We start from the raw sequence: 11,945 nt of genomic DNA on the forward strand, positions 1-11,945 counted from the left end.
GGCCACCCCCCCTTGGCACCCCTATATATAGTGGGGGGAGAGGAGGGACTTCATACCTGAACGCCCTGGCCTTTGGTTGCCTCCTTCTCCCTCCCCAACACCTCCTCCACCTCCATAGTGCTTAGCAAACTCTGCCGGAGTACTGCAGCTCCACCAACACCACGCCGTCGTGCTGCTGCTGGTGCCATCTCCCTCAACCTCTCCTCCCTTCCTTGCTGGATCAAGAAGGAGGAGACGTGGCTGTTCCGTACATGTGTTGAACGCGGAGGTGCCGTCCGTTCGGCGCAGGTCATCGGTGATTTGGATCACGTCGAGTACGACTACATCATCACCTTGCAAGCTTCCGCACGCGATCTACAAGTGGTATGTAGATGCAAACTCTCTCCCTAGACTCGTTGCTTAGATGAACTCATAGATGGATCTTGGTGAAACCGTAGGAAAAATTTTAATTTTCTGCAACGTTCCCCAACAATCACTTGGTAGGCTGTTAGTCTCGTACTGCCATTTGTTAGTAACTAGGACGAACTTCCATTTATTTAGTAGCTACGATTGAAAGGTACTGTGTGGTAAGATCGCCAGTAGTGAGAAGGCCGGGGTGACCATAACATTAGGCCTAGAGCAACCAAACACCATGTAATTACATCTTCACAACAATAACCTCAAGGACAAATATTATTGATATTAAAAAAATAGTCCAACAAACTCTCGCGCCCATAGCCATGCACACACTTATTTTCTCCTAGAAGGGCATTATCTTTGGGTGGGGTGGGGCGGCAACAGAAATGTGTTTTGAGCCGATTCACTAGATAAATGGGCCATTTACTAAGGGATTTTCAGAAGAAGAAAATCATGGGCTGAAAGGCGGTGGCCTACGTATGGCCCTATTGAAGCTTTGTCACTACCTCAACCGTATCACATTATGTATTTTTTGCCATTGGTCCCATATAAAGTATGTAGCATTAGTTATGCCTTTCCTCTTTCCGACCTCCACCCGCCGTCGAGTCATTGTTCACCCCAAGAATTTCATGAAAAGGAGGACGTTTATTTAATAAGATTAAAACACGGTAACAAAAAGATATGAGAAAACGCTCAAGTCATTTAGCGAAAACTAGCTAATGAGAAGAAATTTTATCTACCTCATTCCCATGCACATAAGTAAAAGTTCAAATTAGTGGCCATCTAAATGGCCGACTAGCCATAAATTCTACTCCCTCTGTCTCAGAATATAAAAACGTTTTTGACACTAGTATAGTGTAAAAAACGTTCTTATATTTTGGGACGGAGGGTATTTAACATGGATTGTTTCCTCCCATTGATTGACAAAGTTTAAGGTCTCACTTTAGCATAATAGTTTCTTTTCTTTTGTGAATAGTATAACTATCAAGTCTAGTGACTAATTATGTAAATATATGTGTAGCAGAGAAATTAGGGGTCGAGGAGGTCAGCCACTGTGGAGTTTGTTGATTCCCCTCGTCCCCCCGGTCATGATGTAAGAGAGACGTGGGATTTTCGTGCGTATTTAGAAGTTTTATTAGCATGATTTATATAATCTTCATTGCTAACACCTTGGTAGAGGGTCCGATACCGTCGAGAATAAAGGTACTCTGGGTCTTCTGCTGTTGTGGTTGTCCTTTATCATGCAGTGCCACATAGCCATATATTTTTTTGTCTCTACGGGTTTGGTGTGTCTAACCTTGCATACATTAGGTTTACAAGTGCGGATTCGTTCATATAAGTCTGACGAGTTTAAGTTAGTGTTTTTGTCGCATTTTTGTGATCCATTGTGACTTTAGAGAGTCAAACTTTTGGGGTTATGGCCAAGATCTTGTGGCTTGAATACATGTACCTCTAGGGGATCATACCCGACCAAGAATACAAATAGGCCGACTAAGAGGATCTTGTTGCCTTTTATTTTACTAGATTTGGAGCCAAGTTGTATCCATTTATTCACCAGACCAAGAAAATCACAACTTTTGATTCCATTCAGAAAAGATTACTCATAGTTCCCATCCTTTGGATGGGCGACTCAAGAGCATTTTTGAAACCTACGAATCAAGTTCATGCAGGTGTATGAGTGGCAGTTCGATGTGGATTTTAGGTTTATATCCTTGCGGATTCGTTCATACGGGTTTGATGAGTATGTGTTAGCGTTTACTGTCGCTTTTGTTGGTGTGATTTGTTGTGAGTTTGGAGTCCCTCTATTGACATTATGGTGAAGATGTTCTAGTTTTACCACATGTACCTATAGGAGATCATCCTCGACCTATGGTGAAGATGTTCTATTCTTTACCACATGTACCTATAGGAGATCATCCCTGACCTAAGTACTTTCATTCCTCATGGCTTACCATCCTTTTGGATTGGTGACTCAAGAGTATTTATGGAATATATGTAGTCAAGTTTGTGCAAGTATATGAGTGGCGGAGTACTTTCTATTATAGGAGTTACTTTGAATTTTCTTGGACCTCTCATTCAAAATATTATACTTGCAATTAACGTTGACTTTAAATTACACATCATTCTAAAAAAAACATTGCAAAGATATTGGTTCAGTTCCGTATAATCTATTATTTCACGCATGAAGAAAATTCGATGCGCACGAGGGGTAGTCATTAGCAGAAGAAATGATTTTTCAATTCTCCTATTTTCTTGATGCAATAGAGTTTACACCACGTAAAAAATATTATAGCCTCTTTGGGTTGTAGGAAATCGAAAACACGGAAATCAAAAATACACATGATCGAGATGCCAGTGCTACGTATTCCTACATGGTTTCAAAATGAAAAAAGTCCATTTTACCCCCTCAAGAAAATGGGTTGTTCGCATAACCCCCTAAACTTTTATTTGGTTCACTTAACCCTCCGGTCTATCCCAAATCGTTCAGAAATCGTCATTGGTGGGTTTGCACGGGTGGTTTTGTTGATGTGGACGGCTCAAAGCGGTTTGTTGACTAGTGGGGCCCTCCTCTCCTCCCTGTCCCACATCCACAACCATCCGAGAGTGCATGAGCCTTGGTCGAGGGCCACTATTGTCGTGCACGCGTCCGGAGGAAGCATAAAGCCACGACAAGATGTGCGGAATATCTACCTCGTTGCCCTCTTGAACTCTCAGCTCCGCCCAATTCATTGTGCCAAGCCAACCCCAATCTAGCCTCGCATTGTCATCTTCCTCGCCACTACTGCCAGTCGTCGCGCCAAAATTTGCCATCACTAGCGCGCCACCGGCCTCCATGACCCCTTCCTTGACACGGGACCACCTCTCGCACCTTCTAGATAGCTTCCCGGTAAGCTCCACGACCCTGAGCCCCTTCCTCACAAGGTTGCGCTCTGACTGCGGCCTCGACGTCCATAGCGTCATTGTAGGGCACCCTCGGTCTCCCTTGGTGGACCAACACCCCCTGGGTGAGCCCTTGCTCCTCCGGAGCCTCTCCGTTCCCTTCCTCATCTTTGTAGCCTACTCACGTCGTGCGCCGCCCATAACCGCAGCGGGGACCAAAAGTTGGCCATGTGGGGAGAGGTCCTCGGGGACGTGCAACTCCAAATGGACGAGTCTGTCAGCTCATAAGCAGATGAGAAGAAGGGTTCGCCGGAGGAAGAGATCGAGGCAGCGGCATTCGATACTGGAGACGGGGAAGAAGACATAGGTGCCGGCGATTCACGGTCACTCAGAAAAAGTCCTTTGGCAGGAACGTAGAGTGGAGCGAGGGAAAGCTCTAGGACAAGGCTTTAAGGCAAGGGGGAGGTGTTGGTCGCGCAGGCGAAGGACTATAGCACCAGCGGCATAAGCTGAGCGTCGACGTGCTCTCAACATACATGAGGAGAGAGGGAATGCACCGACGAAAGGGCCTCGTTGGTCAAATACCGCCTTGACCGTTCCATGCCAGCGACCGAGCCTAATAAACCAGCTAGAGATGACTTTTAACGGTTTGGGAAAGATCAGGGGGTTAAGTGAACCAAAAATAATAATTCAGGGGGTTATGCGAACAACCCATTCTCTTCGGCGGAGTAAAATGGACTTTTTTTACTTTCAAGACATAGGCATTTGTAGAGAGTCGTCTTTGGATGCCGCACATGAGAAACACACAAATATAGATGATTGGTTAGAGAGAGTAGAAAGATAGAATGCAAGTGCATTGGATTTTTCAAAGTAAATAAAATAAAAAGAGGTTTAAGGTCATGTTGAGATATCTATGGAATAAACGCCGTAAGAATGGATTAATCTTGTTGATTGTTTAGCAAAGCACTGTTTTAGACTTAATTTATCTAAATTTTGGGACTTCAATGCTCGTGACTTTTTTCCACATATTGTAAATGACATGGTTATCATCTGAGGAACAAAGTTATTTATGTTCAAACAAAAAAAGGGCATAAGAATGGATTCCAAAAGAGATTGGTATTCTAACAAAAAAATGCTGACCAAAATCCTACGGTACAAAGTATTTCCTTCCAAAAAATGTATATGGATTTAAATCCTCCAATATTCTTATGAAATTTCTTCAATTCAAGAGGACCCTCACTATGTCAAGTAATCCACTTTTTCCTCTTCAACCCACATTCACATTTGGAGATAGTCTTAATCATCGTGTGCAATCGAGTTTTAGGGGGGGGGGGGGGGGGTTGCCATTTTCTTCAGATTAATTTTTCATAGAGAAGACATTGTTCCTTTTAAGAAAATGTCATCATTTGATCTCGAACGATCAAATGGTTGCGAGGGTGTTCGCCGAGAGTTTCTTCCGCGCGAACGTTCGCCAGTTAGCATTACAGTAGATTATTGAGTATTTATTGGTTACTATATTCTCTAGAAACTAGTCACCACATGATCATTCTCTCAAGAAAATGTTCACTTTACCCCCTGATTACAATATTTATTCTAAACACGATTATTCTCTCAAGAAAATGGTCACTTCTTTTGTTCAAATATAGAATGAAGTCCATGGTTTGCTGCAACCAAATCCTTACCACTATTTTGATCTCTTGGAGGCCCCTCTCTTCGACGTCCTTGGCTGACGCCATCGCCACGTGGTAGGCCAGCACGCAGAAGCGCCAACAACCAACAGATCCAAAAAAGTGCGAACCCCAAGACCAAGAGGGGCATTCAGGTCATTCCACGTACGTGGGGCCAGGTCCTCCTCTCGTAATCGTCCTCTCCGGAAACGGGGGGCAGGAAATGACCATCGTGCCCCGAGTCTTTATTCCCTCCCATTTCTGCCGCTATCTTTTCGGAAAGCCCCCGGACCCAACCAGACCCAACCCAACCACCCACCCACCCACCCAACCCTGGTTAGCGCTCTGCCACGACCTGACGCGCCCGTCCCATCAGATCCCGCAGGCAGGCACATACACCCGTCCCACCATAGGCCTCCCCCTTGCGCGTGGGCCAGGCCATTCATTGCACCGCGCCGGTGTACAAGGACCGGGCTTACGGGGTCGTGCTTCACCTCGAAGGAATCGACCCCATCACCTCCCCCCTCTTTATCTCGGAGCGGCCGCCGCCGCAAACCCTAACCACGGTTCCGATCCGGTTCGACGACGACGAGGAAGGAAGGAGCGAGACGGGGGCGGAGCGGCCAGATCTGAGGAGATCCGACGGAGGGTGGAGCGGAGATGGTGGTGAACGGCCGGCCGCTGAAGAAGGCGAGGACGCGCGCGGAGGCCAGGGACTTCGCGGGGTTCCCGGCGGCCACGGACGGCGGGGCGGTCGGGACGTTCCGGGAGGCGGTGAGGGGCTTCCTCGCGAGGCACGCGCGGCTGCTGCCGCTGCCCTCCATCTTCTCGCCGGCGGCCGCGGCCGCCCCGCCGCACCTGCTGACGTGGAGGGTGTCGCTGCGGGTCGGCGAGGAAGGGGCGGAGGAGGACGCCGGTGGCTGCGGTGTGGAGCTCAACGTCGTCGAGGAGGATGTGCTCAGATCGCGATCTGTGTATTGCGATCAGTGCAGAGTCGTAGGTGAGTTGCTTTCCTTTTCCCCCTTTTCTTTTATTTTTTTGTCTCAGAACATTGTTTTCCTCGTATAAAATTGTGTTTTTTTCTGTTGGAAAACTTTTTGTTGAATAATGTCCTGTTTGTCTTTTTATTATTTATATTGATTTAATTTTTTAATTATTTTGCGAGTGTTTGATTTTTTTCGAGTGACAGGTAAATGCCGCCTGTATGGCATCGCATGTTTTCCTGTATTTTTTTAGGCCAACTGTTATCAAATTTTATTGTTGGGGTGTTGCTTTTGAGCGAACAATGTGCATGATTATTTTCGTTCTCCTGATTGTCACAATCATACAGTAGCGGTGATGGAATCTCATTTTCTAATGCATCTGTGCGCTGTTGCAGGATGGAGTGGGCACCCGGTGTGCGGCAAGCGCTACCATTTCATCATCGAGAACGACAGCATCCAGATGGCTGGCCGTCGTCGCACCTGCTGCCTGCGCTGCGGGACTCCCATGGCAGCTGCAGAATCAAGGTTGGAAGAACAAACATGCATATCAGTTCTTGGACAAAACGAACATACAATTCTGCATGTATATCTGAAGAAAAAATTACATATCACCGAACGATTGAACTGCATGCCCAAATGGTTTTCCAGTCGTGCGAAGTTCTTGAATTGGTTCAGCCCATGTGCTGTATGTGCGATTTTATTTTACAGTCTGTTCAAAGATTCTTCTCTGTGCAAAGATGTATCCTTACCTTGGATGCAATTTCTTCTCCAGGTGCCTCCTGTGCAACTTTGACATGGAAGGCGAGGAGCTGGAAGAGTGCGGCTACCTGCATCTTGATGATTCCTCTCACTTGCTGCACGCCGTTGTGCATGCGAACGGCTATGGGCATCTTCTCAGGGTAAATGGCCGTGAGGGCGGGTCGAGGCACCTTACTGGCCGTGACATAATGAGCTTCTGGGATCGCCTGTGCAAGGTGCTGCATGTCAGGTAAACGGCTTTTACTGCTGTTGATGGTGCACTTAGGGTGACATGACATGACCATTATTCAAACACCATCCATTCCAGCAATAGCACTGAGAATTCCATTTGGCCCCTTCCAGGAAGGTCACTGTCATGGACATATCCAAGAAGCAGGGAATGGACTACAGGCTTCTGCATGCCATCACAACTGGGCATCCCTGGTATGGTGAATGGGGATACAAGTTTGGCGCTGGTAGTTTTGCTCATACCTCGGATACCTACCAGGAGGCAGTTAATGTGCTCTCCGGTATACACCTGGCGTTATACTCCTCACATCGCAGCCCCATCAGAACCCCTTTGCAGAACACAATTGCTCTGTATTGGTCCCTTTCTGATCGACAGCTTGTGACTGTGAGGGACCTCTTCCGGTTCATAATGCACCTGCTTCACCAAGCTCGTAAGGACGCTGAGATGTCAAAACCAGCCATGGATGAGCATAGAGAAGTTGAATCGAACGTGCTCTGCATGTGGACAAATGAAGACATCAACCGAGCTGAAGCTGCAATGCTCAAGGTCCTCCGGGCTGTCCAAGCTGGGCGCTGGGTGTCCTGGCGTGCACTGAGGGGAGCTGCATCGAAGGCTGTTGATTCACAGGAACTGCTTGATTACTCTCTTCGAGGTCTGCGGGGGAAACTGATGGACGATGGCCATTTCATTGCTGTCCGCTGCAATACTGAGACAAGCGCAATTGAATACAGGTAAACTTTGTCTCCAGTATGTTGCTCCAATTTGCAGAACTTCATCAGGCCTTGTCTTTGACCCTTATTTCATGCCAAAACAGGCTGGAAACATATTCCAATCAGTCCCCAGTTGATGCAACTGTGTTTGGACCCTCTGTAGAGCATCTTGCACATGATCTTCGCTTCCTCTATGATGCTCTGCTGAACCCAGAAATAATGCTGTCTTCGCAACCAGAGGTGGTGGGTGCATCAGCACACAATGCAGCTGCAAGGATACTTGACTGCAAGCAGTTCATCAAACACTACGATGAGAGTGCTCCAGAATCTCCCCCGAACCCAATCCTGCTTGCTGTGAGGTGCTCCATTGAACTGCTTGATCACCCAAAGGACTACACTGCACCTCCGGTGGAACTTGTACTTTTACCAGCAACCGCTACCCTGGGTGAACTGAAAATGCTGGCCGCAAGGGTCTTTCAAGAAACGTACCTCATGTTCCATAGCTTCCAGGCTGAACAGCTCCCTGAATTCCCAAACTTAAGTGACACAACCCCTGTGAAGCACGTGCTTGGCCCAAGCCAGCTTGTTAGGGTGAGAGGACGGTGCACTGGGGATCACAGGAGAATTGTGCAGTTCAGGATGGAGAGGGGCTTGGAGAACTGGACGGTGGACTGCACCTGTGGTGCCAAGGACGATGACGGTGAGAGGATGATGGCGTGTGATGCGTGTGGAGTGTGGCAGCACACAAGATGCTCAGGAATCAGTGATTTTGAAGAAGTCCCTGAAAAATTCATCTGCAGGAAGTGTGCCAGTCCACGCAAAGGAAAGGGGGGTCGTGGTGGTGGGGGTGGCAGTGGTGGCGGCAGAATGGAGATGGCTTCTGCCGGGAGGTGCAAGGATGAGATAGGATCGTCTGTTGGTGGTGCGGGCAAAATTGGGCGCCTAGCAACTGTTGGGTGACTGTACATAATGTAGTGAAATGTAAATACTGAGAGCTGAGAGTGGAGAGCAGCGCCTGAGGCCTCTCTGGACCTGTGGTTAATGGAATCTTTGTCTTTTGACCAGTATTTCTTCTATTCCCTCGAAGTAATCCTCTGTTTCTGTTAAATCATCTGGTGTTCTGCATTAGAACGAGAAAAAAATAGTGAGATGACACGAATAAACCATGACGGTTCAGTAATTACACATTTTAAACATATCGGATATATTTCTACTTCACAAGACAGATTAAATTCAGTGAAGCATAATCGAGCAAAACTACAAATCTAAGTGAAACTATCAAGATTGATGTCTTGAAGACAAATAAATGTAACTACTGGTTATGTGTTTAACTGTGTGAAAATATATGATATTATGTTCATAAGCTAGGCACATCTGAAACATAAAAATGATATATAGTAACACAAAATGATATATTGTTTCATGATAAGCTGTGAACTTCCATTACAAAATACCAAAAAGTCATAGCAGTACCTATCCATTATCATTTATCATCTTACTGCTTAAACAAAGAAACGATGCCATGATGAGACTGTTCAGTTTGTCCTAGTTTTGTTCTATTTGGAATGAAAACTGCACAAACCCCAAACAGATTAAACGTGAAAGAACTTACTTACCACAAGTTTGTTGGATAACAAGTTAAAGCTTGTCTTGACGACGTTTGAAATGATAAATCTGTAAAATAAAAATTCACTAGAACTTTAAGCATGAAAGCAGAGGTACTGAGCAATTAGCGAATGGTAAGTGTGGAGATAGAACAGAGGGCACATACCTATACCTTATTTACGCTGCAAAAAGAGCTTCCTCGGGTCATTGATTAACAAGACAGGTGTGCGACGAACATGAAATCTGCACAGAAAATAGTGTGATTAAGTAACTGCATTTATGAGGACTAATAGCAGATGACAGTAGTTACAAATCAAACATCGTCAAGGATGTTAAAGCTACTCCAAGTTGGACGGTGTACACATTTTATACTTCTATAAATCAGAGTCATAAGGCACAACAACAGCCTTAGCACAAACGTGAGGTGATAGTGCAGTGCTGGGCAATGTCTTGAAGGCTGTTTGTAGAGTGGGCATATCGGTGATTATGCCATCACCTTTAACAAACATGGCTATTCTGGAGATTACACTTGTATGTTCATAAATCGTCATAACAAATGCAATATTTTAGTGTTGAAGAAAAAGAGTACTAGAAGCTTCTACTGAATATAATTATCTATTTATAAGTGTAATCAATTGCTTAGATCTGAAGGCAGAAAGAACTACATAATATCCAACCATAAAATCGTCACTTTATGTGTTCTTCGAAATATTGATGGTTACACTGTGTGTGCTCACCAGAATTTTAGCAAATGTCAAAAGGAACAAACTATACATAACAGATAGCTAAGTAAATTATGCTTTCCATATATGATCATGAAAAGTAGAAGGATGTTGTAGACATGAGACTTCATATATAAATATTTAGAGCCTACTTGGTTTGAGCCAAATTTTGGCAACCCTAAAAAATTGGCAGTTGAATGCTTGGGCTCCAATTTCTGGCAATTCTTCGAATCAAACACTAGCAAAGTTGCCAAATGTTGGCCAGTCTGAGCTTTGCCAAAAATTGGCAAGCCAAAATGTGGCTCCAAAGCAAGCAGGCTCTTATTTACTGCATGCAGCTTCTGAGATCCTGAACAGAGTAAAGATCTTGGATTCTCTGGTATGAGCTAGAAAAAACTGATTAATCAGAGTTATCTTGTTGATTGATATTATAGCACTTATCTACGCGCATCCTATCAAAGATCAAAAAACTAAGCTGATCACAGCTAGCATCTATGTTCATCAAACATTCAAAGGGTTCTCAACCGGCATGATGACACTGAAAATGAACTCTGTTCGGCGTTTAGCCACAGCAATACTCTTATGACCAGCAGCAACTGAGAAGTAAGACCAGACCTAACATTTCATAAGTGCCACAAATGACACATCTGGTGTCCATCGTACCACTTCCCAAGAAACTGAAGCTAACAATTCCCTCCACAGAGTTCAAAACTGCAAGCACACAGAAAGGATGATCACCAACTAAGAACCTATAAACTATCAAACGCTAACACATTTTCAAGCCTTCAAAGACACAACTCTTATCTTCTTAATTTCTCCTACTTGATAAAATGCTAGTATTGAATATTTACACCCTTGAATGAAACAGAATCAACCAAGTGGCGAACCAGATATTCGAAACACTGGAAGCAAGCCAATCGTGCACCAGAACCTGAATAGAATACCTGAAAAGAGCAGCCGGCCACCAATGCACCTAACGGGTAGCAAGAACACGAGGGTGCGCATCGCCTTTCCAGCACCTGCCTTAACACATAAGACACGAAAACGCAAAAGACTATTATTAAGCCCTAAAATGATCCGAGCCACGCGGAACCAGAATCACAATCACTAATTGTTAATTAACTACCAGATTCCGAAGCCGGCTAAAACATCGAGGGGATAATCAGCACATACCCCAATTCGGAACGCGAGCATGGAACCCTAAAATCCGCCCGGCCGAAATACGAACTCCGAGCTCGAAGCAGGGGCGGATCAAGACGGCGCGCAGCGCGCGTGCACCAGCGCAGCCGAAATTCGTTGAGGCCGGCTGAGCTCATCCAATCGCCGGATTACATGAAGCTCACCGATGGTCGCCCGGCCGAGGCTGCGAGCGGGGTGGGGTCGAGGCAGCAAGCGACCCGCGCGATGAGGCCGATGGCCGCGACGCGCGTGGCGAGAGGCGGAGGGCGCTGGCAAGCTGCGGGGAGCTAGCTCGAGGGCGCGGCGCGGGGGTCGTGGAGCGGGGCGGGGAGGCTGGAGGCGCATCGGCCGGGATTGGAGCTTGCTTGGGAAGGGCAGGGGCAGGGCGGGGCGGGGGTAGGGTAGGTCAGGACTCGGGAGAGGAAGAAGAAGACTGCGGGAGGAAACGGGTACGGGGGAGGACGGGACGGTGGAGAGGAAACCGTGGAGATCTCGCCTCACCCTTCGACAGCAGATATTTGGGTAAAAAAAGAAAAAGAAAATGCGAGAGCACTAATATCACGAGGCGCTGTGAGGAAAAGCTGATACAGCGTGGTTTCTCTGCGGATACGTAATTAATGTGCATGATGATGGGGTCGGAAGGCCGCATCGTATCTGCGCCAATGCCACACGCAAGGTGAGGAATTGGTCAAGGATTCGGTAATAGGAGTACTGTTAAACTAATATACTAGAAAGCCTAAAAAAATGTTTATATACTACGAGGATCAATTCGTTTTCCACCGGGAGAAAAGTTTGTCACCGAATTTCAAATTTAT

General features: G+C 46.1%; 1 protein-coding gene and 2 long non-coding RNA genes across 5 annotated transcripts; 1 reads left to right on the plus strand and 2 right to left on the minus strand.

Annotated features, from left to right (window-relative positions):
• Positions 1–5,270: 5,270 nt before the first annotated feature.
• LOC123071619 (PHD finger protein At1g33420) lies at positions 5,271–8,691 on the plus strand. The gene is made up of 5 exons (XM_044495203.1): positions 5,271–5,943; positions 6,322–6,451; positions 6,699–6,914; positions 7,028–7,645; positions 7,729–8,691. The coding sequence occupies exons 1-5, from the start codon at positions 5,604–5,606 to the stop codon at positions 8,582–8,584; spliced, it is 2,160 nt and encodes a 719-aa protein (XP_044351138.1). The 5' UTR covers positions 5,271–5,603; the 3' UTR covers positions 8,585–8,691.
• Positions 5,985–6,663, minus strand: LOC123071621 (uncharacterized). Its single transcript, XR_006434467.1, has 2 exons — positions 6,532–6,663; positions 5,985–6,438 (listed from the first exon to the last, which is right to left on the minus strand). It is a non-coding gene; the product is annotated as an uncharacterized lncRNA (long non-coding RNA).
• LOC123071620 (uncharacterized) lies at positions 8,685–11,596 on the minus strand. 3 transcript variants are annotated; one of them, XR_006434466.1, is made up of 5 exons: positions 11,078–11,596; positions 10,896–10,974; positions 9,396–9,472; positions 9,241–9,298; positions 8,685–8,744 (listed from the first exon to the last, which is right to left on the minus strand). It is a non-coding gene; the product is annotated as an uncharacterized lncRNA (long non-coding RNA). The 3 variants fall into 3 exon arrangements; XR_006434465.1 differs by having other exon boundaries at positions 10,896–10,970; positions 11,125–11,593; XR_006434464.1 differs by having other exon boundaries at positions 11,125–11,593.
• Between the last annotated feature and the right edge of the window lie 349 nt (positions 11,597–11,945).

The sequence above is a fragment of the Triticum aestivum genome, chromosome 3B (genome assembly GCF_018294505.1).
Source record: "Triticum aestivum cultivar Chinese Spring chromosome 3B, IWGSC CS RefSeq v2.1, whole genome shotgun sequence".
NCBI lineage: Eukaryota > Viridiplantae > Streptophyta > Magnoliopsida > Poales > Poaceae > Triticum > Triticum aestivum.

Excerpts from the sequence above, each read along its gene's own strand:
- LOC123071619 (XM_044495203.1), top strand. The coding sequence starts at position 5,604 with ATGGTGGTGAACGGCCGGCCGCTGAAGAAGGCGAGGACGCGCGCGGAG. Across the intron at positions 5,944-6,321 it reads CGATCAGTGCAGAGTCGTAG|GATGGAGTGGGCACCCGGTG; the intron begins GTGAGTTGCTTT and ends GCGCTGTTGCAG. Across the intron at positions 6,452-6,698 it reads ATGGCAGCTGCAGAATCAAG|GTGCCTCCTGTGCAACTTTG; the intron begins GTTGGAAGAACA and ends TTTCTTCTCCAG.